The 25,265-nt window shown below is 43.8% G+C and overlaps 1 protein-coding gene across 10 annotated transcripts in view; it reads left to right on the top strand.

Moving 5' to 3' along the window:
* Nucleotides 1-22,142, top strand: part of SERTAD2 (SERTA domain containing 2) — a 126,623-nt gene extending 104,481 nt beyond the window's left edge. For 8 of the 10 annotated variants that reach the window (XM_017890051.1, XM_017890052.1, XM_017890053.1 and 5 more), the window contains one exon: nucleotides 16,886-22,142. In XM_017890051.1, coding sequence (XP_017745540.1) covers nucleotides 16,890-17,834 — 945 coding nt within the window. In that variant the 5' untranslated portion in view covers nucleotides 16,886-16,889 and the 3' untranslated portion in view covers nucleotides 17,835-22,142. Of the gene's footprint in view, nucleotides 1-66; nucleotides 359-483; nucleotides 508-16,885 lie in introns of those variants that run through there. The other 2 variants (XM_017890048.1, XM_017890054.1) reach the window with 2 other exon arrangements.
* The last annotated feature ends 3,123 nt before the right edge of the window (nucleotides 22,143-25,265 follow it).

Here is a 25,265-nt window from a genome sequence, read left to right on the forward strand (position 1 = left end):
GGCGAGGGGCGGGGCCTGCGGCGCCGGGGCCCGGAGCTCGCGGGAGGCTCGCGGGCCGCACGTCACTCCTGCACGGCGAGTGCTGGAGCACAAGCTGCCGCTCGCTGGGTCAGGGCGCCCCCTCCGCCCGCCTCCCGCTTCCTCCTCTGCTGCCCGCCGCCGCCGCCTCCACCATTGTATAATGCTCGGGGAGCGCAGGCAGAGGACGGCAGAGTCTTAGCTTCGGCCTCGCCTGCTGCCCGCTCCCCGGCGCCACCCTCGGGCCCCTGGAGCGGGGCACTCCGCATGGAGCTGGAGTAGCTGAGGAGTGGGCGGAAACCCCTCCTGATGCGTTAGTTCCCAGGTGGAGCTGCATGTGGTAAGTTCTCCCGGCGCCGGGCTGGAGGGGATCCGCGGGAGCTGGCGCTCCGGGTGGATGGGGGGCGGTGTTGGGACTCGGCCAGGGCCGGCCCTGAGGGCGGAGGAGGGGCCGGGCGCCGCCGCGGGAGGGAGCCGGGGACGGAACAGGTACGGGAGGAGCGGCCCCGGCCCCGCGCTCTCGGACCCCCGGCGCCTGCGGGCTGAGCCGCTGGGGGCAGGGCCGGGGTCAGGAGGGGGTCGGGAGCTGGGAGAGCCGAGCGGCGGGTGGGGGCGCCTGGAGCTGTCGCCTCTACAGCTGGGATGTGTGTGCGCGTTGTGGCGGTTGTGTTGTTGTGAACGTGCGAGACTTTTTAAGGCTCGGATTGCTGGCGCGAAGGCTGCTTCACTTTTGAGTTCCGTGGCCGGGTTTGCATCCAACTTGCTGTAGTGCGTTTTTGTGAATTTCCCGGTGTTTTGTTTATGTCAAAACGTCCCTTTCCACCCTCTTTTCGCCCATGCCCAAATGAATTGATTTGGGATCTATATGTATATTAAACTGAACGTCTCGTTGGTTTTTAAGTTAGAAATCTACAAGTCATCTTGGTGGTAACCGCCTATGACTGAAAGGGAGGGGGCTGAGGGGAGCCAGCTGTCCCAAGCTCTAGACTTTGTACCAGTAAGACAGGGGGTGTCGTCACAGAGCCACTGCATGGAGAGAAAATCGTGTTTTGTTTTGTTTTGTTTTTTTCTTGGCTGTAAGTTATCTTACCTTTAGCAGAAGTGGTAGTAATGGATTGAGAATGGGAGTCGAGTTTTAGGTTTAGTTTCTAAGTTTCACGAAAAGATCAGGTATAGTTTGCATTGGAATAACTTTTTGCTTGCAAGCTGAGTCGTTTCAGGAGGTAGAAAGTAAATTTTCACAGACACTGAATGGGGAGGACAGTCAGCAGAGTGAGACAGCCAGCCTCAGACCACAGCAGTTTTTATTTGAATCGAATCGGGCAGCCCCAGTTGGTCTTAGGGGAGAGAGTACATGTTTTCAAGCTTTGTTCATGAAATACGCCTTTTGATTTCCCAATATATGTTAAGAAATATCCATAATGTGTGTAAAGAACCTAGAAGTTGTAGTCACCAGTAGGATTCCTGAGGCCCTAAGTGTTCACAGTAGCTTTTTGTAATTAGAGACTAGTCCCTGACAAGAGTGATGTGGGCTTTTGGCTTCGCTCCGCCCCTGAAGGACCGTCCACCTGAGAGCGTCTGGGCTGCTTGGCCGATGGGGGTTGGGGGGTAGTTGCTCAGCTCAGCAGAAGGCATGTCTCACCCTGGCAGCTCCCATCCCTCCCCCTTTTTATAGCAGTCTATTCTGATATGAGTGTGCTAGGGTGTGCTGTGAAGATGAAAATATCCATCCTAAGATCCCAACTTCTGGAGTGAACAAGAATAGTTTGTTTGTGGATCTCTGCTTTTCTGTTTATTTTTTCAGGGTTTTTTTTTTTTTCTTTTTATTTAAAAGAGACATACTTAAAAGTTTTCCTTTAGCTTCATCGACTTCCTTAGAGGTGTATTATATGTTAATATAAAATTTTTATGTCATTCTTTAAGTTTGGAATCCTTTAACAATTTTTTTTAACTTCTTTCACCCCCTAATTAAAATGTACATAACCATGTTGTTCTCAGATGAGAAATTTTATTTTGGATTTTACATCCCCCAACCCCCTTTTTCCTTAACACCCGGCTGTTTTCCTTACTTCATTAAGACAGGTAGGGGAGAGGACTCACATTTTGTAATGCCAACCAAGTGTATGTATGATAGGAGGTGTCCTAGGGAACGGTTTTATTGTCAGGCGAATGTCACAACATCTTAGGTAACAGCTGCTCAAGCTTGTTTCCCTTGAAGAATTAAGAGAAGGATATTAATTCAGATTTAGAAAATCTTTACACTTCTATTTGCTGAATTGTCCCTCTTTAAAGTTTTTGTATTTAATTGAGAAGCTAAAATATGAATTTTGCCCAATTGCTACACACTGAATTATTACTGATAATGAGCATAGTAAAATAGCACATTTTGATATTTTAAAACTCATTCAAATTTGTGTGGCGACTGATAGCCTGTGGCATCTGCTATTTTAAACAGGGTTCCAATGGCAGAATAAGTTACAACACTACTTTAGAAAGGCACACACATGCATCACACACAAAAAACATTACAAAACGTATGAAGGCAGTTTGAAGATGTTCGAATGCAAATACATAAAAATTTCTATCAATAAAAGTAGCATGCTGCAAGTTATCAGTGTCCACTTATACTACAAGTTTACCCTCAGACAAAATATTTTACATTTTAGTAACTAAGAAAGGTGAAAGCTGGAACAGAAACTTGGAGAGGTTTCTTTTGCTGTGGTTTCTTGTTAAAGAGCACCGAAAAAAAAATATGAAGCTTTATTTTATATTTCACATATATCAACAGAATCAAGACCACTTTGTCAATATTACCTATGGAAAAAGCTATGTATAGATAGGAGTATTTGGGACCATGAACTTCAATTCACTCATAGAATTTTTAAAGCTTTTTGGCAACAGAAATTTTGTATTCAGTGTCATGGCATGTCCTATAGGAAATAGCTCTAGTTGCAGTAGTTTCTTGGTACCTGAGAGAGAGAGCAAGCACAGGCGCTGTCTCTGATTACTGAGTCCAAAGATCAGGTGTGTACTGAAGGCACCAGAAGGCAAGCTCCAGTTGACGTGAAAATGGCCTTACAATAAGGGTGACACCAGCTCTCATAGGTCTTTCTGTTAAATACTGACTAGCAAAACATGAAAATCTAAAAGTGCCATGGCCACTTTATATGCACAACTCATATATTTTGTACCTATTGTTAATAATTATTCATTAAGCAATTGATAGAAATCCATAAGCCAGGACTCCTGTTTAAGAAATGTGTGCCCATTTCATTTAATTTTAGTATGTTTGAAGGAAATGGCTACTAATCTAGAAAAAATGATTGTCTCAAATGGCCGGTGCAGTTGGTATTAAAGGCAAACTTCTGCCCTGTGTGCAGATGCTGGGAAACCCTTATGAACAGAACTGTCCCCTGGAGCGTCCGTCACTCATTGTGTGGAGCAGTGTCTTTCTCCATTAGCCCTGTGTGGCAGTTCATTCTTTGTATGAATCTGTGAATGGCATATGTCAGCCCAATAAGACGACATTCCTATTCTGAGTAATAAATAGACTCCTTGTTTTTTTTTTTTTTTTTTTTTTTCTCGGAGATCACGAGACAAAACAGGATTGGCTGTCTAAAAATTTTCTTTGAAATACAAATGAAAATTTCAAAGTAAAATCATCACAATATATTTTATAATATATGATTTCTAATAGGACAGAACAGATACTGCCAGTTTCAACAAGCACCACATATAGACAGCACAAACTCTTTTGAAAATTCTGCCCTCTTTGTGGTCTGAGGGATCCCAAAGCTGGAAAGACCCATTTGTCTTTTCCCAGAATCCTCTGTCCCTCATCTGAACTTAATGCTAGGATTCTCTGAAGTAAACCCCACAATTTGATTGATCTATTTTGGAAACCCAGGATCACCTAAGCTGTATTCTGCATCCATTGCAGTTTTCAGCTCAGAATGGAGTTGGCATCTGTGCTCCTGGCCGGCCTCTTCTTGTGCTTGCACACTGTCTGGCCAGAGCTGGCCCCTGCCTCCCCACAGGGACAGCAGATCAAGGGGTGTATGTGCCCGGCCCACCTCCACCCTGAGTGGAGAGTGGACTGAGCTATGCGGAGGCGTCGGGTGGGGGCTGGAGGGGAAGAGCAGAGGATAGATCTGGAGCCGACTGTGCAACTGCTACAGCAGGTCTGACTAGTTTGAGGTGCCCAAAGGCAGCTTTGTTTTTCTAGTAACTCCAGGTAGCAGCAAACTTCAGTTCTTAAAACTCATTCATGTCTGCCTTACTGTCTTTTTTGTCACTTTACAAAAACCTGTGTCTTTGCAGAATTACAAATTAATTCTAAGCTTTTTTCCTTTAAAAACCTTCCTAGGCAGTTAACTGAAAAGAAGCTAAGCATTTTCTAAGGACTTCCCCATAGAATAGTAAAGGGGAAGGGATTCTGGCTCTTAAAGACATGATCTATGTCTGTATATTCTGTATGTCCATATGCACACACCTGATGTTTAACAGTGGGCTGAGTGAACCTGTTGAAGAAAAGTAAAATGTACACTTGAATAGACCATGGTCAAAACCACTGAATGATCAAAAGTCCCTTGCTCCAGATCAGCCTTTAGCGCTTTGCTTGCCTCTGCTCCAGCCGGCTGCTTATCATTCCATGCCATGCACTGCAGCTCCTGGGGTTTGGAGCAGGCCTGCTAGTGTACCCCACCCTTGTGTTTAGAAGTGTTGCCCAAGTTAAACTCAGAGAATCTGAAAGTCCCAAGGTCATCTCTACACCAGAACAGGTTTGCATAAAATCCTAGTCACGCTAATGAGATACCGAGCTGGCAACTGCTTTAAACTGATCTTCCTGTGTGGTTATCCCATTTTATAATAGGTGATACAGATTTGCTTTTCGGATTTATTTTCTACTTTGAGGGGACATCTCCCTGTCCATCTGTACCTCTTCTGTGTCTTCCATGCTATCAGAGAAAACCAGTCTGCCTGAGGAATTTGGGTGCTATGATCCAAAGTGGAATAATTTTTGCTCTGTCTCTGCTTCTCAGGAACTTGGTGGTCTTTTCTGAACTTTTTAAGGCAAACTAATTTTGTTTTAGTAGTTTTACCATGTCCAGAAATATAAAATGAAGTATGTTTCACTGGCAGTGGTTCTTAGCTGTCTGACAAGTAGTTGGTTTACAAATTAAAAATTTGATTCTTCAGGTGGTTCCTGCCTTCTTCAAAAACTCCAGAAGACAGGTAGGATGAATAGAGTGTGAGGGGTGGCAGGCTGGGGAGGTTGAGGAAGGCTTTCCATGAAGACCATTGAAGGTAATTGAAGAATTATGAAGCATTTTCCTTAGAAAATAAATAGTTATTACATTTAGTGTGGTACTCTGATTATTTTTATTGTATTTAAGTGACTTAGCTTAAAGTTCAGTGAGCCATTCATTATCAATGCACAGAAGTCCTTGGGAAGATATACGTTTTATCTCAAAATGGTCCCAAAGTAGTTATTTTTTAATGGCTGCCATATTTACAAAGTATCATTTACTCCCCTCAAGTTTAGTTTGTATCCTCATTGCCTTTTTCTTTGTAAAATTATTTTCTGTGTGTGAATTACTGAAGTATACGATACAAAGTTTAAATTGTCTTTGTAAAATCTTAATAGCCTACCTAATTCTTAGAGGCAACTAAATTAAACATTTGAAACATGTAGATTACTTACATGAGACAGGTATTTACATAGAATAGTTATTTCCTGCCATTTGCATGTCTCAAGTATATTTCTATTATTCTGCACCTCAAATTTTTGTACTCATGTCATGTTGCAGAAATGTGATATTGTTCTCTAAGGAATCCAGGTTTAGGCCATACAATACAATGTTCAGTTTTACACAGTAAGTAAAAGAAACAACATTTCTCTGGTTTTCCTCTTTGGACTGCACGGATAAGTTATAAGATGAAATATGTTCTGTATTTGTAAGCAATATTTTAAGTGATTCTTTTGTAGTAATGAAGCATCCAAATTTGAAGGCATGAGTAGTTTTTATTTTTTAACTTTTAAGAAACACTTCTTTTGAAGCATTTCTTGAAGTAGCATACTTTATTTTTATTCCTTAGTTTTATTCAGTGGCAAATAGTTGTCTAACTAATAAAACCTACAAGGCCACCTTCGGTTTTAACTAAGATGTAATTTTATCTTTCACAGAATTGTTCTAAAACCTTCTATTTCCCTGTTTTAGTAAGACTTACATGTATCTTGAGTCTTGAGGGTTTTTTTTTTTGTTTGTTTGTTTTGTTTTTTACACAAAACTGTCACATACTTTTGGCAAAGCCTTTCCTTCCTACTCTAAGCCCCCCACCCCCTTGACATTGTTTATTAAGGGTCTCTAGCGTGAGGGAGAAAAACAATGTATCTTTAGGGAAAAGATGCTACAGGAGGATTGAAACAGAATCCCATCCAAGCAATTATAAATACAGGAGAAAAAAAATTTTCATTATGCTGGAGAATGGGGGTTGGGCAATGCTGGCTAGCCTTTACTAGTAAAGCACTTAATCTTATGGGAAACATTGTCAAATCTGAGAATTCCTTACCCTAATGTTAATGAGGCCTCAGATTCAAAATGCTAAAAACATCGTATTCTGACACCAAATTATTATGAAGTAGCATCACAATCCAAATGATTATAATATATATGTTTATACTTTCCAATTTTCAAATGGGGAGACTCATTATAACATTTCATCTATTATGAGCATTATTATTGAATGTACAACATCATATAACCTGAACTTGTAATTTAAATAGAAAGAATTTCAGCAAGTAGTTACACATAATAATCTTGGTTCATTATCTCCCTAAGGTTAACTGTGTTACATTTTATAATTAAATGGCCCCTCCCCAATGTCCTTTCTGAAGGGTTTTCCCAAATAACTGCCTGAAGTGCTATCTGTTCAGTATGGAGATAATTTATAGTTATTAAGACGTAGCAAGTAGGCTTAGTAAAGGCATCTATACTGGTAAAAGTCTTAGCCGAATTTATTGAGACTCATTGTTTTATTGGGAGCCCATGTTGGAAGCCCCACTGGAAATTCTGAACTGCTGGTTTCTCCACATTCACATCTCATGACTTGGGTGTGTGTTTGTTGTTGTGTGTTTGTTCTCATTTCAGGAATCCTCCAGGGATTCTAACCATGGTTTTTGAAACATCAGTGTTAACTTTTACATACAGGGAAACAACTTTTCCTATACACAGTACTTCCAGAGTTTGAACCATATCATAATTTAATTTATTTTGGCCTTGGAAAAGCTCCCAGCTTGCTTAGCATTGTTCTGTGGATACCTGAATTTGAAAACAATCTTGAAAATATATATACTTTGAGAGCTGTAGGTAGAAATTGCAGTGAAGAATCAGACTTCTGCGCTCCTTGCTGCTCGGCTGCGCCCCCTCGTGGCTGGATGTGATGTGCTGTCTTGCAGAGTTTAAAGAGTTCCAACTTGAATTGGGCGTGCTTGTTTACATGGAGCAGTAATAGCTTTCTTCTGTGTGAAAAAAAAAACCTATCAAATTAATATAATAGTTTTTCATTGGGGTGTGAGTAATTTATTGTGCTTATTTTTATATGTTTTAATTTTAAAAATATGTATTGGCGTGTTGTGGTTTGTAACTTTTTATTATGGAAAATTCCAAACACACTCAAAAGTAAAAGCGAGAGTACAATGCCCTGCCTTGTACTTATCAGCCAGCCTCAGCAGGTATCAACATTTTGTCAAATCTCGTTTCATCTACATGGCCAGGCTTTGGGTTTTTTGTTTGTTTGTTTTGGAGTATTTTAAAGCAAATTCCAGGCATCAGAGCATATTATGTTTTGTTAACTTCAGGTTAAAACTGTATAATTCTACTCAATCTTTTACTTGAATTAAGTGTGCCATTCCCAAGTAATCCTTTTTCTTTATAAATTAAAAAATTCCTTAAAACTGAGAAAACAAATAAAGCTTTTTTCTTTCTAATTTTTTTTTTAGATCGAGTGTACCATACTTTTAGCCAGAATCCTTAGGTAAAATAAAACAATTGACAGCATTCTCATTGTCCTTGGAAGAAGGTGATTGGTGTCCATAGCTTCATAAGAGTTGGGATTAAAACTTAAAATTCCCAGCTGGCAGAGGAACCACTGAGACAGGATATTAGAAACATTTTATACCACTTGACAGTTATATTCTAAAAAGCCTATTTTCTTTCCAGATGTGTACTAACAAGGCCATAATTTAGTCTAAAGAAATATTTATTTGAAACATTCCCTCCCAGAATTTGACTACATTTTGCTTACTAAATGCAGTTGTCAACATTTTTAAAAATTATTTTACTAGGAGAAAAGATTATATTTGACAAACCTCCAGTATTGGAAATTGCCTTCAATTTAATAGAAGCATGTAAAAATCTGAGAGGAGAAACTAGAATTTTAAAAATTTGAACTTCAGAAAACAACCCCAAACAGTAAAAGTTGTTTCTTAAATTTACTTAGGGCTTGACTTCCTGGTCGAATTTCAGTGTATCGTCAGGCTTCCCCGCCCCCTGCCCTTTTCTCCACTGTCAAGAAAGCCAGGATTACTCCTGCAGGTCTTCGTCAAATGCAGGGTCTGATCTTGCACAAACAGCCTAAGTTGCGTTGCCCTGCGGGCCCCCGCGCGGCCGGTGCGCAGCGGGAGAGCCGGGAGGAGGCGCCGGCAGCAAACAGTGGTATCGGGTTACAGGTTCAGAATATCGCTGGAGCACTGGTGACTGGCTTGATCTAGTGACTGGCTTTATAATTACATTGTCGATTTGTTAGGGTAGGCTTTGTCTTCCTTACCAATTAGCATGGATGTTACTGCAGGGGCCTCAAATTCTGGATGAGCTTTGGTTTTTTGTGTGTGTGTTTTTTAAAGCATCCCAATCCATAGAACTTCATGGGTTCTGTTACTAATACTCCCTCTTGTCTTTGGGCATCCTTACCCTGTCTGTAAATAAGCCAGAGACGGTCTCTCCCTGTTGGAATTTTTGCCCCTGTTTCTGCCCACTCCCCTGGGCCAGACGCAGTTGTTTTGGGGTCCGAGGTCTACTTTTGCTCTTTGGATACCCCAGCACCTCCCCGCACCGTGCTGGAGGGAACAGCCCACATCCCGTGCCTGCTGCAGTGTCAGGACACACGAGGCCCGGCTGAGGATGCGCCTGTTTCTCTTAGCTTCCTTTCTGATTCTGCCAGCATCATCCACCACTGCAACCTTTTCAGGGCAGCCTCTTTGTTTTCGCTGGTGTGTTTTCTTGTTCCTTGAGGGAGGAGGGTGTTAAAAGCCTGGACATGATCAGATTTCTTAGTCCAGTGTGTTGTTTAAGGTGTAATATTTTAAGTGTAGAAAGTTGTCTAAGCAAATAGCTTCCCCCAATTAGGATCGGGCTTCTCCTTCCTGCTCAGAAGTTGCTGTGTCACACTAGGACAGCAGCCTGGAGGCAGAGCACTGGGGTCCTCAGCGTCCCGCCCTCAGGCTGGTGGGAGGTTCCCTTTTGTCATGAACAGAGGCTCTCCCACTTGGATGCCTAAACACATTGGAAGGCCAGCCTGTGGAGTGAGGAGAAGAGAAACAGCATATTCTGTGTTTCAGAAGTTGTCTCAAAACAATCCTGGCCCTACTTCGAGCCTCTTTTCGGCTCAGAAGTCTGCCACATGCCCAGCTAATTTTACCAGGGGCACCCCTTTCTTCTACCACCACCGCCAAGAGACACCAGGAGGATGAATGTGTTTCCACTTAGGGCTGTGGGCTTTGGTGGCACAAGATGTCAGGGGAAGGGAAGGACGGCTGCCAGCCTTCTCATAAGACAATTGCCACACGTCTTCTCTCAGCTTTTTTCTGACAAAGAAGTGGGTGCATGAGGGCAGATCACTACTTTGAGCGTTGGCATTGGGGTAAAGGCCTCATCTTCCTTGTTTTAGCGTTAGCATTGGCACCTCTGGACTCGTCAGCAACCAGTGGTCACACCAGCAGCCATATGGGACAATGTGTCTGATGAGGTTAGGGATACAACTCGTTAAAGCTCCCCTTTGAATTAGGAGCCTTTTTCCTGAGAGCTGTTAGCTAGCGTTTTGAAAACGTTCCTGTTGAAGTATAGCGTGCATGTGGAGCCGTGCAGGATCCCGCGTGTGCAGGCCGGTGACTCATCACGAGGCAGGCCCCAGCTGCGCTCTTCACCCAGGTGAGCGGCAGAGCATGGCCAGCTCGCCCCACTAGCCGCCGGTACACCACGGCAGACACGGGAGTTCAGTGTTGCCTTGTTACCTGACTTTTAAAACAACGTACCACTTAATTGTGAAGCCTGCTGCACTCTTGAGAAGAGAGCATACAGAATGTCTAGTTGTTGCTGTTTCCCAAAAGGAAATTGGAAAAAGTTCTTGAAAAGGTGCACAAGGTACAAACCAGTTGGGCTTCTAAGGCGATGCTTTCCTGGGTTCCCCATCTATCCCCCCACCGGGTCAGGGTGGTGCCGAGCTGCACAAGCCCCAGGGGTGCAGGACCAGGTGTTCTCCACTCAATCTTTGATTCCTTTTTGGTCACAAGATCAGTCACACCTTCCCCAATTATTTCCCCTCTTAAGAATTTAGAACTAAGCTGTCAACTTTGACCCCCTTTTAAAGTCCTTTTGTGGCATGAATTCGCTTTCTCCAGACACTGAGTAGAAAAGTCTATCAAGAGTTTTCCTTCTGCCCGGGCTAATGACAGTCATTTGGGATGAATCAAGTTAAAATATAATGCAGAGTTTTGCATCTATGAAGACTTTTGCATCTTTTTTTGATTGGCACAGAGAAACCCAGCAAGCCAGTCTTCATGGGCTGAGGAGGGCTCCCTGTGCAGGCCTCCTACAGCCCCCGCACTGCCCGCAGGGTCTGTCGAGGGAGCTACCAGGATGCTGTGATGTCTGCAGAGGCTGGGGTGAGCCTGCAGGTTAAAGCAGTAGTTTTTGTTGGTGGTGGTAGGATGACAGAAGCTGTAGTTTGGAAAAGTCGATTTAATAGTCTCACTTAAAAAAACATAACATTTATTTTGACAGTTCAAATAACATTAAAGGACAGTAATTTTTTTAAAAAGAGATTTTAAAGAGGTGTAGCTTTTAAATAGTTGGAAAACATTGAGCTACAGATAACTTTTTCTGATTCATCTTTTAAAAAATTGTTTGCATTTTTTTTTTGCAAAATGTAGTAGTGGGAGTTGTTACTTACTCTTTTAAACGTAAGTACTATTTCAGTTCCTTTTTGGGCTTTGGATAAGATCCCACCGCCATCACTTTAAGACCCCAGCAAGGAGAATCTGGGCCCCACTGGGCCAGTAGGATCTGACACATCAGTTTGAGAACCTGAGTTTTGTCATTAAAATTGAGTTTAAGACATCTTAACTCTGCATGCAGTGTTTTGTTTTCTAATATCAGTTGTCAGTTACTATCACAAAATGCTGTTCATTCCTTTTGCCCTGCTAAATTAAACACAAATAAGGAAGGCCTTGGGAATCAAGATTAACTGAATAAAGATATCCTCTGGCCTAAACTTGAAATGGCCTGATGAGGAAAAGAAGAAACGGTAGTTCTCAAAGTTAGGTTCCCAGACCAGCATCACCTGAAAGCTTGTTGGAAATGCCGATTCGAGGGCCCCTCCCCAGACATGCTGAAGGAGAAATATGGGAGGTGGGGCCCAACCGCTGGTGCTTATCAGGCCCCCAGGTAAGCCTAAGGCTTTCCCGTAGTTGAGAAGTGAAGGATGGGAGAGTGGCTCACAGAAGAGCTTCTCAGCTGGAGCTTTCCTGCCTACTCTGTATCTCAGCTGCTGGTGCATTGCGCGACCCTGATCCCACCCTGTAAAACCGTTCAACTTGGAGGTCTGTGCAACCCTCCCATTCGTCAGATCCTCCCTCCCAGACACAGTTCTCACTCAAGGACACACACACACAACTGTCTCTGTTTTTACAGTGCTGCCCTGGCTGCCCCTTGGTGTCTTTCCTCATTATTTCCACTTACCGTTCGTGTATTCGGTGACTATCTACGGAGCATCTTGTGTTGGAGACTGCCGTATGCTGAGGGTACAGAAGTGAACAAAACACACACACCGTCTGTGCCCTGGGGGGCTCACTATCTTGAGACAGGAAACAGATACGAAGAGACAGTCCTACCTTAAATATAAATTTAAAATAGGCTACGAATCTATTTCCACTGGTCTCCCGGCTGCCCCCAGCCCACAGTAATCTCTCAGATTCCTTACGGTGGGAGTCACTCAGATTCTGGAATTGCAAAACCCCAAAAAGTCAAGTCATTCAGGCACCTGGTCCTCTGGTCCTTTGACTTCTGAGGACACGTCTAGTGAGTGACATTTGTTACTTTTGAGCATCTGCCCAGATTGTAGCTTTTGAGGGCGGGGTCCTTCCTAATGAAAAGTTGCACAGTTGAAAACTAGTTTTGGTGTACAGAGTTGTGTTTAGTATGAAATTTCCTGGAAAACTCCAGAAGTTTTCATTGATGTCGCTACCTGTGAGTTTTGTTCTTTATGTTTGAAACTTGGTGTGCTGCAGTTAATAGTTGCTAAAATTAATGTTTAGAAAACCAGAATGCTAGGAATTTGTTTCTGAAAAGTTTATTGGGGAGGGAGGTCCTTTGATCTCAAACCTCATGTTAAGAGCCAATGACTATTCAGTAGAAAAGTGGCTGTGGTTAGTTTTAGGCCCCTTGGGGTGGGCAGAAGAAGGAGGAGCACCCACATGATTCCTCCACGTGGGAGTCTCCAGCCCCACCCTGGAGCTCAGGGTCACTTTGGGTCTTTGTCTGGAAAAATTGGGTAGAAGGCATGGGTTTTTTAGGCTTTGGTCTTCACCAGCCAAGGGAGGAGATGAAGTGGAGTGTCAAAGCCCTGGGGTGACCTAGGAAGCCAGTGGGTCACAGGCCCCCCTTTCGTGAACTCCAGGCCCACCCTCCACAGGAACCACAGCACCCCCTCCCTAGAGTTACCTAGACATCCTTAGCGAGCTCCTGCTACTGCTTCATCTTCAAGTTGCAGCCCAGTGAGGCCTTTTTGAAAGGTCCCTTGCCTCTCCAAAGGGAGGTTAAAGAACTATTGTTATTTTCTTAGAGTGCCTGAGGAAAGAGAGGCTTCTGAGGAGCTAGGAGCTGGGCGGACCCTGACCTTGGCCAGCCTGAGCCAGGCCCTCAGAGGCCCGGAGGGGCTGATGCTCCTGGCTTCTTGCCCTCTGGTTCTTGAGGGCATGTCGTGTCTTTTCTCCTTTAAATTGGGCCCTGCGTAAGGAGGTGGTTGTTACACAAAACCCAGAGAGTGAGAGTTCCCACTGCCCTCCCTGTCTAGGAGTTGGAGGCCTCTTCTGAATATGCTCATTGTAATGTTACTGCAATGTGTCAGGCAAACTTAAGGAAAATGACTTCACTTTTTATTATGTTGCATTGTATTCCTTTCTGTAACAGCTTAGATAGAATTAGGATTAAAAATTAAGATGATAGGCATTTTACAGTCTTACTGGGTATGTGGAGTGAGTTTTGCCTTATAATACAAAATAGAGAAATGGTGGCAAACCTGCCTTGAGGTACACTCCCTCAGGGGTCCTTATTCACACCTCTGAAGCGCATCCAAGATTTGGTGTGTGTGTCTGTTCCTGCTGACAGATTTTGCTTACCGAGCCCTCTGCCCTCCCCTTCCAGGCAGCATTACAGATGTCTTATCAGGCTTTCTCTAAATCATTAGGATTAGCACACAGCTCTGGCCAGCTGGATCATTCTAATTGGAAATTAGGTGCTTCTCACATTGAAATCCTTCTGAAAATATCTCCAAAGATCTCTTTCAGCTATGGGAATTCTACTAAATGCCTATGGTCATGCCTATTGCATGACCTGTATACTTTTTAAATATGTGAATTCTGTAGATTCAGTGATTATTTCTAGAAAATGCATTATTTAAAAAGTTCTGTTGTTTGTTCTAGTAACAAGTCTTAAAAAGACAATTCTGCATTGATGACTATAAGAAGAGTCTACACCATCTTCCCTAAATGTTACCTCTCCTCCAGAAAACCGATAAAAATCACTAGCTTATCACAGTGGCGATAAGCTAGTTTGTTTTCGGTTGTATTTTACGCTTACGGACAGTGCTTCTCAAGCTTCCTGTGACAAGGGGCTCTCTTGGTTCCCTGGCCCCCCAGCTCCTAGCTCCTCAGAAGCCTCTCTTTCCTCAGGCACTCTAAGAAAATAACAGTAGTTCCAGGCTGGGCCTGGAGTTCACAAAAGGGGGGCCTGTGACCCACTGGCTTCCTAGGTCACCCTGGGGCTTTGACACTCCACTTTATCTCCTCTATCTTTCATAGACTTTAGTAAGATGCAATAAAAATAATTACCATAAAATGAAATAAAAATACAAAGTTATGGAAAATGGAAGCCCCATTAAAAAAAAATTCCATGTACAGACATACAATTACTGTGTACATTTGCTGTAAAATTTCTAAATAATGTCTCTCCATATCTCATCATGGACCAGTAACAGTTCACAGACAGGCACCATCTGTGGCCACACTTCAAGAAACATTGTTTTGGAGTGTGTATGTATCTGTGTACTCACACATTTAAGTGTGTTGCCATGATCACATTATAACATAACATAGATCTTAGAACTTTATATGAGAATTAAATGCACTTAGTAAGCTCTTTAGCAAAAGTGAAATTTTTCTATAAGTATTTAAATGCTTAAATTATAAGCAAATACCAATAGTATACTCGTGAATACAGTTATATGTTTCAAAACCCAATTGTCCAGTAGCACCTCTGATGCATGAACTAGAAAATGTTTTGCAATGTGAGATGAAACCACCTCCACTCTGATTCACCTTCAAGTTTAAACAGATACTTTAGATAGGAAATGTTCTATGCAAAGTAAATACACAAATGAGACTTTTAGCACTAAACAGTAGGAAATATGTCTATCACATGGAGTATTAGAGAAACCAGCTGTTACTATCATAACCTTTCTTGCCCTGGAGAACAGTTAATTACTGGACTGGTCATTGTGATTGACAGCCATTTTTTAAATGTTAACAAAATGAGGGGAAATGTTTCATGCAAGTAACTCCACATTCTTCGTAAGCATGAACAGATCTCAAGCCAGTTCTGATGTTGATAGGTCGCAGCTTGTTCATCTGTCTCTTCTGGAGACTGAGACATGAGGTAAGATGGTCTCAAGTGGCAGGCTCCATGTCCACCTGTATACTGGCCTTGAGGGCAGCATGGCCTGCTTTCTGACAAAGTATGAGAAAGAAGTTCTGTGAAGTTTATATTCCGTTTAGCCTTATTTCTTTAGGACGAGACTTGAAATTCAAAATGGTGATCAGGTGCAGGAGGGTATGTTTAGCCTCTTGAAGGCCAGGGTATTCATGTGGGGCTCCCCACTGGGCCTGGCCAAGTGCCTACGACAGTGTAGATGTGGAGAAGTTAATAGAGGATTGAATGAGGTGTGATCAATCAGCTGAAGCAGTTCATTAAAAGGTAAGTGGCATTTAGAAGAGAAATTGGATAACTACAAAGCAGTTGCCTGTATATGAAGACATGAGAGCGAGTCACACTGAGGACAGGATTAGCAGGAGTCCCTGAGAATGCTGTAGCGGGAGACGGGGATGGTGAGGGAGCAAGCATGGGCCCGGCTTCATTCGAACCATGATCCTTGCCTGAACACCAAAAGGCAGATTTCTTGTTAAATGGTTAGAAAGTGAGGTCTTTGAGCCAAAGGCTAATGGACTTGAGATTGTTCTGTTTAGACAGTAGATGTTCTGAAAGGAGATGGTGATCTTGGAGGGTCGGAAGGACCACTCCCCAGAAGGTGACAACCAGAGGACAAAACGTATTCAGTAAGGCCAGAGCAAGAGAGGACAGTCTGGCCTGTGAGCAGCAGGCGAGGTGGGGCAGGAGTTCCTCGCTGCAGTTTTAAAATTCCACCCATTACCAGATTCTCAGGGTCTGAGATACGAGGTCATGGTTTCTTCAAAATACGCATATATCTCTAGAATCACAGGAGGTATTTTGTTAGGAAATATGTCAAGTACCCAAACAGCAATGCTTATAATCAGAGTTAATTACTTTAAAATTAATCCAGTTGTCTTCAGGCATAACTATGCATGGATGAAATTAAGCCAAGGCAAAACTTAGACTGGGAAATACGCATTCCTCCACTTGATTCGACAATGGAAAGTGGTGGCGGCTCAGTCACTGTGGTCATTTAACACACGCGCAGTGCTTTATCGCATGTCACCAACCAGCCAGAAAGGCTCTATGCTTAATGAGGAAGGAAAAGCATTTTGAAAGCATACACAGTTCTACCCAAATTATACATGTTCCCTTTCTTTAACTTGGTTCTTTTAATCCTTTAAGAAGTGCTCAAGCTGTAATCTATGACACCTATATCTGTTTAGGTCATAGCGTTGTAAGTGTTTTCTTGGGCTTTAAAAATAAATCTACTTGGGGGAGGGAAATTGAACCTGCATGATAATCTTAGGCATGCGAACACAAGCACATGAGCTGAGAAAGTCAAAATCATGGTTTCCATGGTAACTCTTAACTTGTCTGTGTCGTACACATTTCTCAAGAAATACACTCACCAGACTACCTAGTGATAAAAATTGTTCCACAGGCATACAAAGGTGGATTTTCTAACTCTCTCGTATTGTAAAAGGTCTTCCTTCCTCCCACCCCTAATTAATCCACATGTACTTGTAAATAACCCTGGGCAGGAAACTGAGGTCCAAGTCCTGCCCTCTAAATTGGTCTCTTTTTTTATGGTAGAAATCAGCTTTCATGTGATTAATGCCATTTCCTCCCTTTCCCCTCTGCAGATTTATGTTGGGTAAAGGAGGAAAACGGAAGTTTGATGAGCATGAAGATGGGCTGGAAGGCAAAATCGTGTCTCCCTGTGACGGTCCATCCAAGGTGTCTTACACCTTACAGCGTCAGACTATCTTCAACATTTCCCTTATGAAACTCTATAACCACAGGCCCCTGACAGAGCCCAGCTTGCAAAAGACCGTTTTAATTAACAACATGTTGAGGCGGATCCAGGAGGAACTCAAACAGGAAGGCAGCCTGAGGCCCATGTTCACCCCCTCCTCCCAGCCCACCACCGAGCCCAGTGACAGCTACCGAGAGGCCCCGCCGGCCTTCAGCCACCTGGCGCCCCCATCCTCCCACCCCTGCGACCTCGGAAGCACTACGCCCTTGGAGGCCTGCCTCACCCCAGCCTCGCTGCTCGAGGACGATGATGACACGTTTTGCACCTCCCAGGCCATGCAGCCCACGGCTCCCACCAAACTGTCACCTCCAACCCTCTCGCCAGAAAAGGACAGTTTCTCCTCTGCCTTGGACGAGATCGAGGAGCTCTGTCCCACATCTACCTCCACAGAGGCGGCCGCGGCTGCGATGGACAGCGTGAAAGGGACCTCCAGCGAGGCTGGCGCCCAGAAACCCGATGGTCCTCAAGAGAGCCGCGCAGATGACTCAAAACTGATGGACTCTCTGCCTGGGAATTTTGAAATAACGACGTCCACGGGTTTCCTCACAGACTTGACCCTGGATGACATCCTGTTTGCTGACATTGATACGTCCATGTATGATTTTGACCCCTGCACTTCCTCATCAGGGACAGCCTCAAAAATGGCCCCTGTGTCTGCCGACGACCTCCTCAAAACTCTGGCTCCTTACAGCAGTCAGCCTGTCGCCCCAAGTCAGCCTTTCAAAATGGACCTCACAGAGCTGGACCACATCATGGAGGTGCTTGTCGGGTCCTAAGACCCAGGGACCCAGCGACTGTGCCCACCCAGACCCCAGAGCGTTCCCATAACCCTGACAATTCTCCACACTGTGCATGCACCCTTGCTTGCCTTTTTCAGAGAAAAAGAAAATTTTACAACAGGATCACACTAGTTTTTGCTTTGAGCAGAGTTGGAGTGCCTTCATCCAAGTATGACCACTTGTAATACACTTTTTTGAGTGGTTCCTCAGAGACCTACTACCCTGGTTTAGGAAAGAATCCATTCGAAGACAATGTTGCAATGTTGAATGACAAAAATAAACAGTTCAAGTGAAGCACAAGGATTAAGTTGGGAAAGCTGTAAATTGCATGTGCATATTTGTCTATTTTTTCTATAAGTTTTATTGCAAGAGGTAAAGAAAACTATATATATATATATATATACACACACACACACACACATATATATATATATATATATCTTATTTAGATAATCTCAGTACCTTTTCTGACATTTTCGCCCTGTATAGGTTGACTTGGCAATTTGGCCTTTTTAGAGGCATTAACTACTCGTAAGTGTTGCATTTACATGGCTGTTTAGAAACTGCTGCCCAAATTTATTTTATATTTTTGTACAGATTCTGCAGTTTATGATATTGTTTTTCTAAAAACAAATGCTGTTTATACATATGAGATAGCTATTTTGATAGGATTTGCTCACATAGTTCCTGCAAACTTCAGATGTACAAGTTGCACTTGTACTTTTATAGAGTTGTAATGTTTTATATGTGTATGGTGCAAGAGAAAATTGGATCAAATCAATCTGCAGTTGATGTCCCCAAATGCAAACACAGGCACACACGCACACACACATAAACGCACACACACAGCGCTTTAAGAAAGGGCCAGGTGATATCACACCCAAATTTCACAAACACTGACCCCCTGGCACCAACACCTGCCAGTACTGTGACTTCCAAAGCCAGAGCCACATGTGCTCAGCAAACTTGCATTAAGCAGTTGGCGGGAGATAGCTGTGGAGCTGGGGGTTTAAGTGATGGTTCTCTTTTGCTCCCTCTTTTGAGGGTAGAGCTACCATCTTAAGAGTGTATTTATGCCAAGTTTGTGCTTTTAATTGTTTTTATTTTGTTTTTTAATGAAAACCCAGATCTTTCCTTTTGGCATAATTTTATGATGGCCTGAAATTTTACATTCAAACAAAATTTTATGAAAAGCAACCAACTTCTTCATGGAACTCAGCCCTGTTGCAATGCTTAGGGCCCTTAAAGAAGAAAATCTCCCCAGAAGGCATCCATCAGTTGCTAAATTGTCTTCTGCAGCTTCCTTTCCTTAGAGTTTTCCTTCTGTTGCTAAGAGCTGAAAGTGGCATCTTCATGATCACCACAGTGAGCTTGGCTCACCTCGGCCGGCCCGGGATGCACTCTTACAACATGTGTGACTCTTGAACCTGGATTTCATCACATTACGTCACAGCTTCCCATCTGGTTGCTTTCCTAAATCAGCTACTTTACACTTGTCAAGGCTGTTTTACCCCAAAACTCAGACAGGACTTTCTATGCATGTTTTCCCTCCCGCCCCCAATCTCCACCCCACCTCCAACCCCACCCACCTTATCTCCCAGGACACACTTGAGAAGCAGCTTTTTATTCCTAGTGGTGTACATGTAATTTTAAACAGTTTGCAATGTATCATGCTTGTTGCCGAAACTGTTTATGGCCTTCTTGTTTCCGTTTTTTCTTTTCTTCCAATGGTACTTTAGCTGTTGAGTGCAGGTTACAACCTATATTGTTATGCAGATGGCTTCTTTAGGAATAACTTTTATATTTATTTAAAAATGTTTAAATTATGGGATTTTGTTTTGTTGTTGTTGTTGTCGTCTTTGTTGTTGGTCATTTGTCACTATTCAGTCACCTATTCTGCTCACTTCTTGCCATGGATCAAATTGGGTCTTTCTGGCTAATTAAAAAAGACAACTTTATAAAATGGCACTTTAAGCAAGCCATCGATAGTTTTATTTTTGTAATGCACATGGCAAAGCAAAGATGTTTGTGATGAAGGAACTGCTCATCTAAGCAAAAGATTTGAGTGTGATATGATAAAGTCTTTCTACATTCTAATTTCTTCTCCCACTTGAATGTGTTTTAAAGGCTAGTTATCAACTCAGTAGAGCAGTGAGAAACTGATCAAATTGCACTTGTTCTCCTACAAGCAACCTCCACGCAGACACCTCCTACTGCTACAGGTGTGTCATTTCCTTTAATAGGACCAGGGACCATGCAACTGAGGTGAGGGTTGTAGTCGATGCTTCCAGTGTCAGTGTGCCTGTTAATTTTAAGAGCTTTCCTTTCTTGCAGAGTACAAGTCTGCCCAGATTCCATGCTTTCTATAACTGGAGGACCCGGCAAACCTGCCACATGCTGCACACATCTACCTACATACACATATACAATAGTATTGATGATTCTGAACAATAACAGGGTACAACAGTTGGTTTGCTATTGTTAGAAAGTGATTTACAGTAACTTACAACAACTGTACTTTTGTTGGATTAGCAAATCATGTGTTTAAACAAATCCTGTATGTTGGGCAACAGTTCAAATAAGCACGGAGAAGTGTTGCCCAAACTTGGTTCTCTGACTCTCATGTATTTGTAAGGCTGGGCTTCAAAATCAAAACAAAAACCCCAATAACAGCAGGCAAATGCTTTTTAACTCTGACAAGAAAGACATGGAAAATTAGCAGCCCATTTTCAGAAAGATCAAAATGATCTAGGGTTCTAATTGCCTTTGCATCCTATTCTTACAAAGTGATGTCCCAACAGGGAACAGTAGGAGCTGGAGTGGGATCTCCAAGTCTCAGTTTGAGTGTGGGATGTGCTTCCAGCAGTGCCTTCCCTTTTATGAAAGATATCACACAGCATCCAGGGCCAGGCAGCTTGAGGTGCCTTCACAAGAAAGCTGAGCTGGGGCTGGGAGAGGACAGTTATTGACAGTGATGTGCAATGAAGTGACAAGATGAGAGCAGAATCGCAAGAGCTTTGAATTTGAAGTGAGTTTTTTTTTCCCCCATAAGTTATTTATTCCTTTTTTCTGTGTAAATATATTTATTTTACTGTGGAGCGCTAACATCTGGATCGTAACATGTGCAGAATGTATGGTAGGAATGTATTCTCTTGTAGGAATGTAAATCTGTATTAAAAGGGGTCCAAGCCAGGCCCCCGGGTCTTCTCATTGTATGCACAGTCCGCATTCATTTTTACTCTTCTCTAATATGGGTCTATTTGAAATATGCAAAAGGTATGGATGAGGAATGTTTTAATACCTCCAAATTTTTAAGAAAAGCATCAAAGGGTTGATATTTTTTAAAGTTTTTTTAGTAGCACTTTCTCTGGATGACAGAAGGGGCAACCACATGGGCACCCTCGTTCATACCAAAGGGTGAGCAGTGGCCAGAGCCTCCTCTGCACCTCTCGAGTGTCTTTACCAATTGAACTTTTTATCGCCATAGCCCCTTGGAGTGCCCCAACTGCCCTGAGGTCAATCAAGGAAAATTTCTTAATGAAATAAGCTCCAAAGAGCCAAAGTATCAACTTACAGATCGTTTTTAAAGCTTAAATTAACCACCTTTGCGGTAAACAATGAATTATGAATACCGCAGGGCAGCCTTCTTAAATGACAGATGTAAAAAAAGTAATAAGAGACTCTACTTTGTGCAGCGATTGCTAGTCTACTCTATAGGAATTGTCTTAATTTGAAAACCTTGCTGTTACAAATTGGACCTTTATACGTTTTCTAAAAACAATGAAAAGAGCATATTTAACCTTTTCTGGCTGTAAATGGTTACCTTCCTGTAACTGCCCCGCACCTGGAGGCAAGGAGTTGTGTGCGTCCTGCTTATGTACAATTGTTTTCAGTGTTTCTAAGAGTGAGTCTGAATGGTTCTTGAAAATTAGCCAGGATCAAATGCTATTGCAGACGAAGCCAATAAAAAGTTGGACTTCTTTTGGGGATAACAAGTTTGGAAGAGAAATGCAGGCCATATGTGCGCATGACCGAGATTTTGAAAAAAGATGTACATAGTGACATGTTTGGTGCATGGTTTTTGAGGAGGGCTTTTGTCAAAAAGGAGGTACAACCTTTCCCCCACAGACCTGAGAGCTGTGCCTTTTCTATGCAATATTACAGACATTACATCGGAACCCAGATGGCTGTATTCACATGTAGGTTTGGGCTGTAATCTAAACAATTGGACAGATTAAATGTACATGGAAATGAGCAGTCTTACTTTTGTAGTTTTATATTATACAATAAACAGTTAAAAGATGAGAGAGGCATGCTTGCAGTTTTCTTTTGATGGGAACTCAGCCAGCTTATTTGTGACGATGTGCTCACATTAAGCAAAGTCCAGCAAGAAAGAGCAGCAGGGGGGCCCTGAAAGAGTGGGTGCTATTGGTCTTCCTGAACCCTCCTGGTCTCAGGAACTACCCTTCTCTCCTGGGTTTCCTCCTGCTGCTTGGACCCTTCTGGACCTTTTTCTCACATCTGTGCCCCAGCTCTGTTTAAAACATTGTTTCTTCCAGGATTTGGCCCATGCCCAACTCTTCACTGAGCCTCCACTCCTGCTGCTGCTTGCTTTCCCAAGGCGATCTGATCCACTCTGGATTCTCAAAACTGGTCTCCAGCCCCTGCCTCTCTCCTGAGCTCCAGACTTCAGTATCTACCAAGATTTGCTCCCTCACGCTCGGGGCACCTAAAGGGCTCTCATTTCCCCCGGGGACTGATTCTTCTGTGGGCTCGTTGTCTTCAGCACTCTGCTCCACACAGTTGCCCACCCTTGCGGCCTGTTCCGCAGTCCCAGCCATGTCATTCCCTCTGCTGCCTCTCCATCCTCACCACAGCGTCCCCATCTCGGACCCTTCCTCCCTCCTTGCCTCTGACCGCCGTACCTGCTTCCTGACCAGTGTTCCTGCCGTGATCATCTCTCTACCATCCCTGATGCTGGAGTTGACGTTCTAAAATGCCAGTGGGTCACGTGATTGTTGCACATCCTCCAGGTGTACCCCCTGATTATACCATCTGAACCCTGCCCCTGCTGTCTTCCAATGGGGAGTGCGGGAGACCCTGTGCAACCTCCTTGGCTGCTGGGCTGTCTTGGATGGAGTCATGGGATCTGGCCTCACCTGGCCTGGGCAGGCTTTTATTTTGGTGTGGTTGGGCCACCACACCACTGGCAAGGGAAAAGGGCTGGATGTGTGAGGCCTGGGAAGTGGAGATTCAGCTCAATCAGCGGTGGAATGTGGAGTGGGGTGTGAAGTGCTGGGGAGGTGTTAGGGGCTGAATTGTTTCCCCCAAGAAGATAGGTTTCAGTACCTCAGAATGTGACTTTAATTTGGAAATGGGGTCTTTATACAGGTAATTAGGTTAAAATGAGGTTATTAGTGTGGGCCCTAATTCAGTGGCTAATGTCCTTATAAAAAGAGATTTGAACACATACACGCACGCAGGGAGAAGGCCATGTGACAATGAAGGCAGAGACTGGGGCGGGGGATCTACAAGCCAAGGAGCACTGAAGATACCAGCAAACCACCAGAAGGCAGGAGAGAGGTGTGGGACAGACACTTCCTTACGGCCCTCAGAGCAACCAAGCCTGCTGACACCTCCATCCCGGACTTCTAGCTCTAGAAAAATAAATTTCTGTTGTCCCAGCCACCCAGTTTGGGACACTGTTTTAGCAGCCTTAGCACACTGATGCAGGGGCAGAAGAACAGGGCGAGCACTTTCCAGACACCCCGCAGAGATAAGCACCAGGCAACTAGGACGGAGGGTCCTTTCAGTAGACTGGTTTGTATCTGGAATTAGGAGCATCTGCTATTAATTAATGATAAAACTTTGGCAAATCATTCAATCTCTGTATTTATGAGGATGAGATAAAGCCGTGGCTCCCAGAGCTCTTTGAAAATGTTGACAGTACAATGAAAATGCAAATTATGAATATCTGTCCTCATGCCTAGAGCTGTGCCCAACATATGGTAGGCACTCAAAACGTTTGTTGAATGAAAAGAAGAAAAAACAATCTTGCAGTTCACCTTTCTTTACAGAATGAGAGAAGCCCAGCACTCAACATCTTTCTTGTCTGGGTCCTAGGTTCACTCCACCGTCACCCTCGGGGTGTGCTGCTTTGCCAGCACGCACCAGCGGCCTGCCTCCACGTGTCCTTGCTTGCACCTTCCCCTTCTGCTTCTGGAAATTCTGCCCGTCATTCCAAGGCCAAACTCAAATTCCTGTCCACGAAGCCTTCTCTGCATGCCCAGAGTCAAAACCAGCCTCTTCCTCTTCTGGGCTTTCGCAGGGCTCCGTGCGTCTGCAACTGCACTTAGCAAGTTCTGCCGCGTCTTTGGATTAGCTGTGCAGTTTGTTGCCTCTGTACCCCCAGTATCCTTAAGAGCAGCAACACTGTGTTGTTTATGTTTGACAGAGGTTGGCAAACTGCAGCTTACAGGCCAGATCCTGTCCACTGCCTGCTTTTGTAAGAAAAGCGTTGCTGGAACCTGGCCAAGCTCGTGTATCTGTGTGTTGCCCTGTCTGCTGTCTTACTACGATGGCAGAGTTGAGTAGTTGCAAAAAGACCACATGGCCCTCAAAGTCTGAACTGTTTGCTATTTGGCCCTTTACAGAAAAAGTTTGCCAAATCTTGATCTTTGCAACTCTCCCAATACTTAGCACAGAGTCTGACCATAGATGGGATAGGCTCAGGGCTACATAGACTGGGGACACACACCCCTGGAAAGATGAATACGGTACAGGCGTCAGGGGAATCCTAAGGGCGCAGAGTGCTGGAGGTGGGGTTTCGATGGCCAGACGGGGCATAGTGGTCTGGAAAGTTACACAAGAGTGGACATATTCAGAGAGCTTAAGACTTGGGAGGGGCCATAGAGCTAGATCTTCCCACCAAAGGGGCCTTTTTGACAGATGTGCAAACTGAAGCCCAGAGAGGGAAGGAGATTATTGTCCGGGGCAAAATATAGCATCCGAGTTCAGTTTGGCTCTGCATCCAGATCTCCCAAGCTTGCATCCTGGCACCTACAATCTTGGGCAAGTTCCTGAGCCTCTCTGTGCCTCAGCTGTCTCATCTATAAAACGGGGGAAATAACAGCTTGTCTCAGGGGATGGTGGGGATCAAATGAGTTGATGTGAAACACGTTCGAGCATTTCTAGGGCACTGGAAAGTCCACAAATGTTAGTACAGCTAACATGATGGCAGACAAGGCTAAAATCCAGCTCTCCACTCTCAGTGTGGGGTTTTAGGTTAAACCTTAAAGCACAACTGGTATCTTAATGCCGGAGGCATGTTTGCTGGGTGGAACCACAATTTCCTAGTACCATGCGTGTCATGGTGGTCGGCCACTTACAGAGAACACTGTGCTCAGTGCTTGCTTGGCAGTGTGGGGT

This window comes from Rhinopithecus bieti, unplaced genomic scaffold, assembly GCF_001698545.2.
Source record: "Rhinopithecus bieti isolate Rb0 unplaced genomic scaffold, ASM169854v2 scaffold_19018, whole genome shotgun sequence".
NCBI classification, from domain to species: domain Eukaryota; kingdom Metazoa; phylum Chordata; class Mammalia; order Primates; family Cercopithecidae; genus Rhinopithecus; species Rhinopithecus bieti.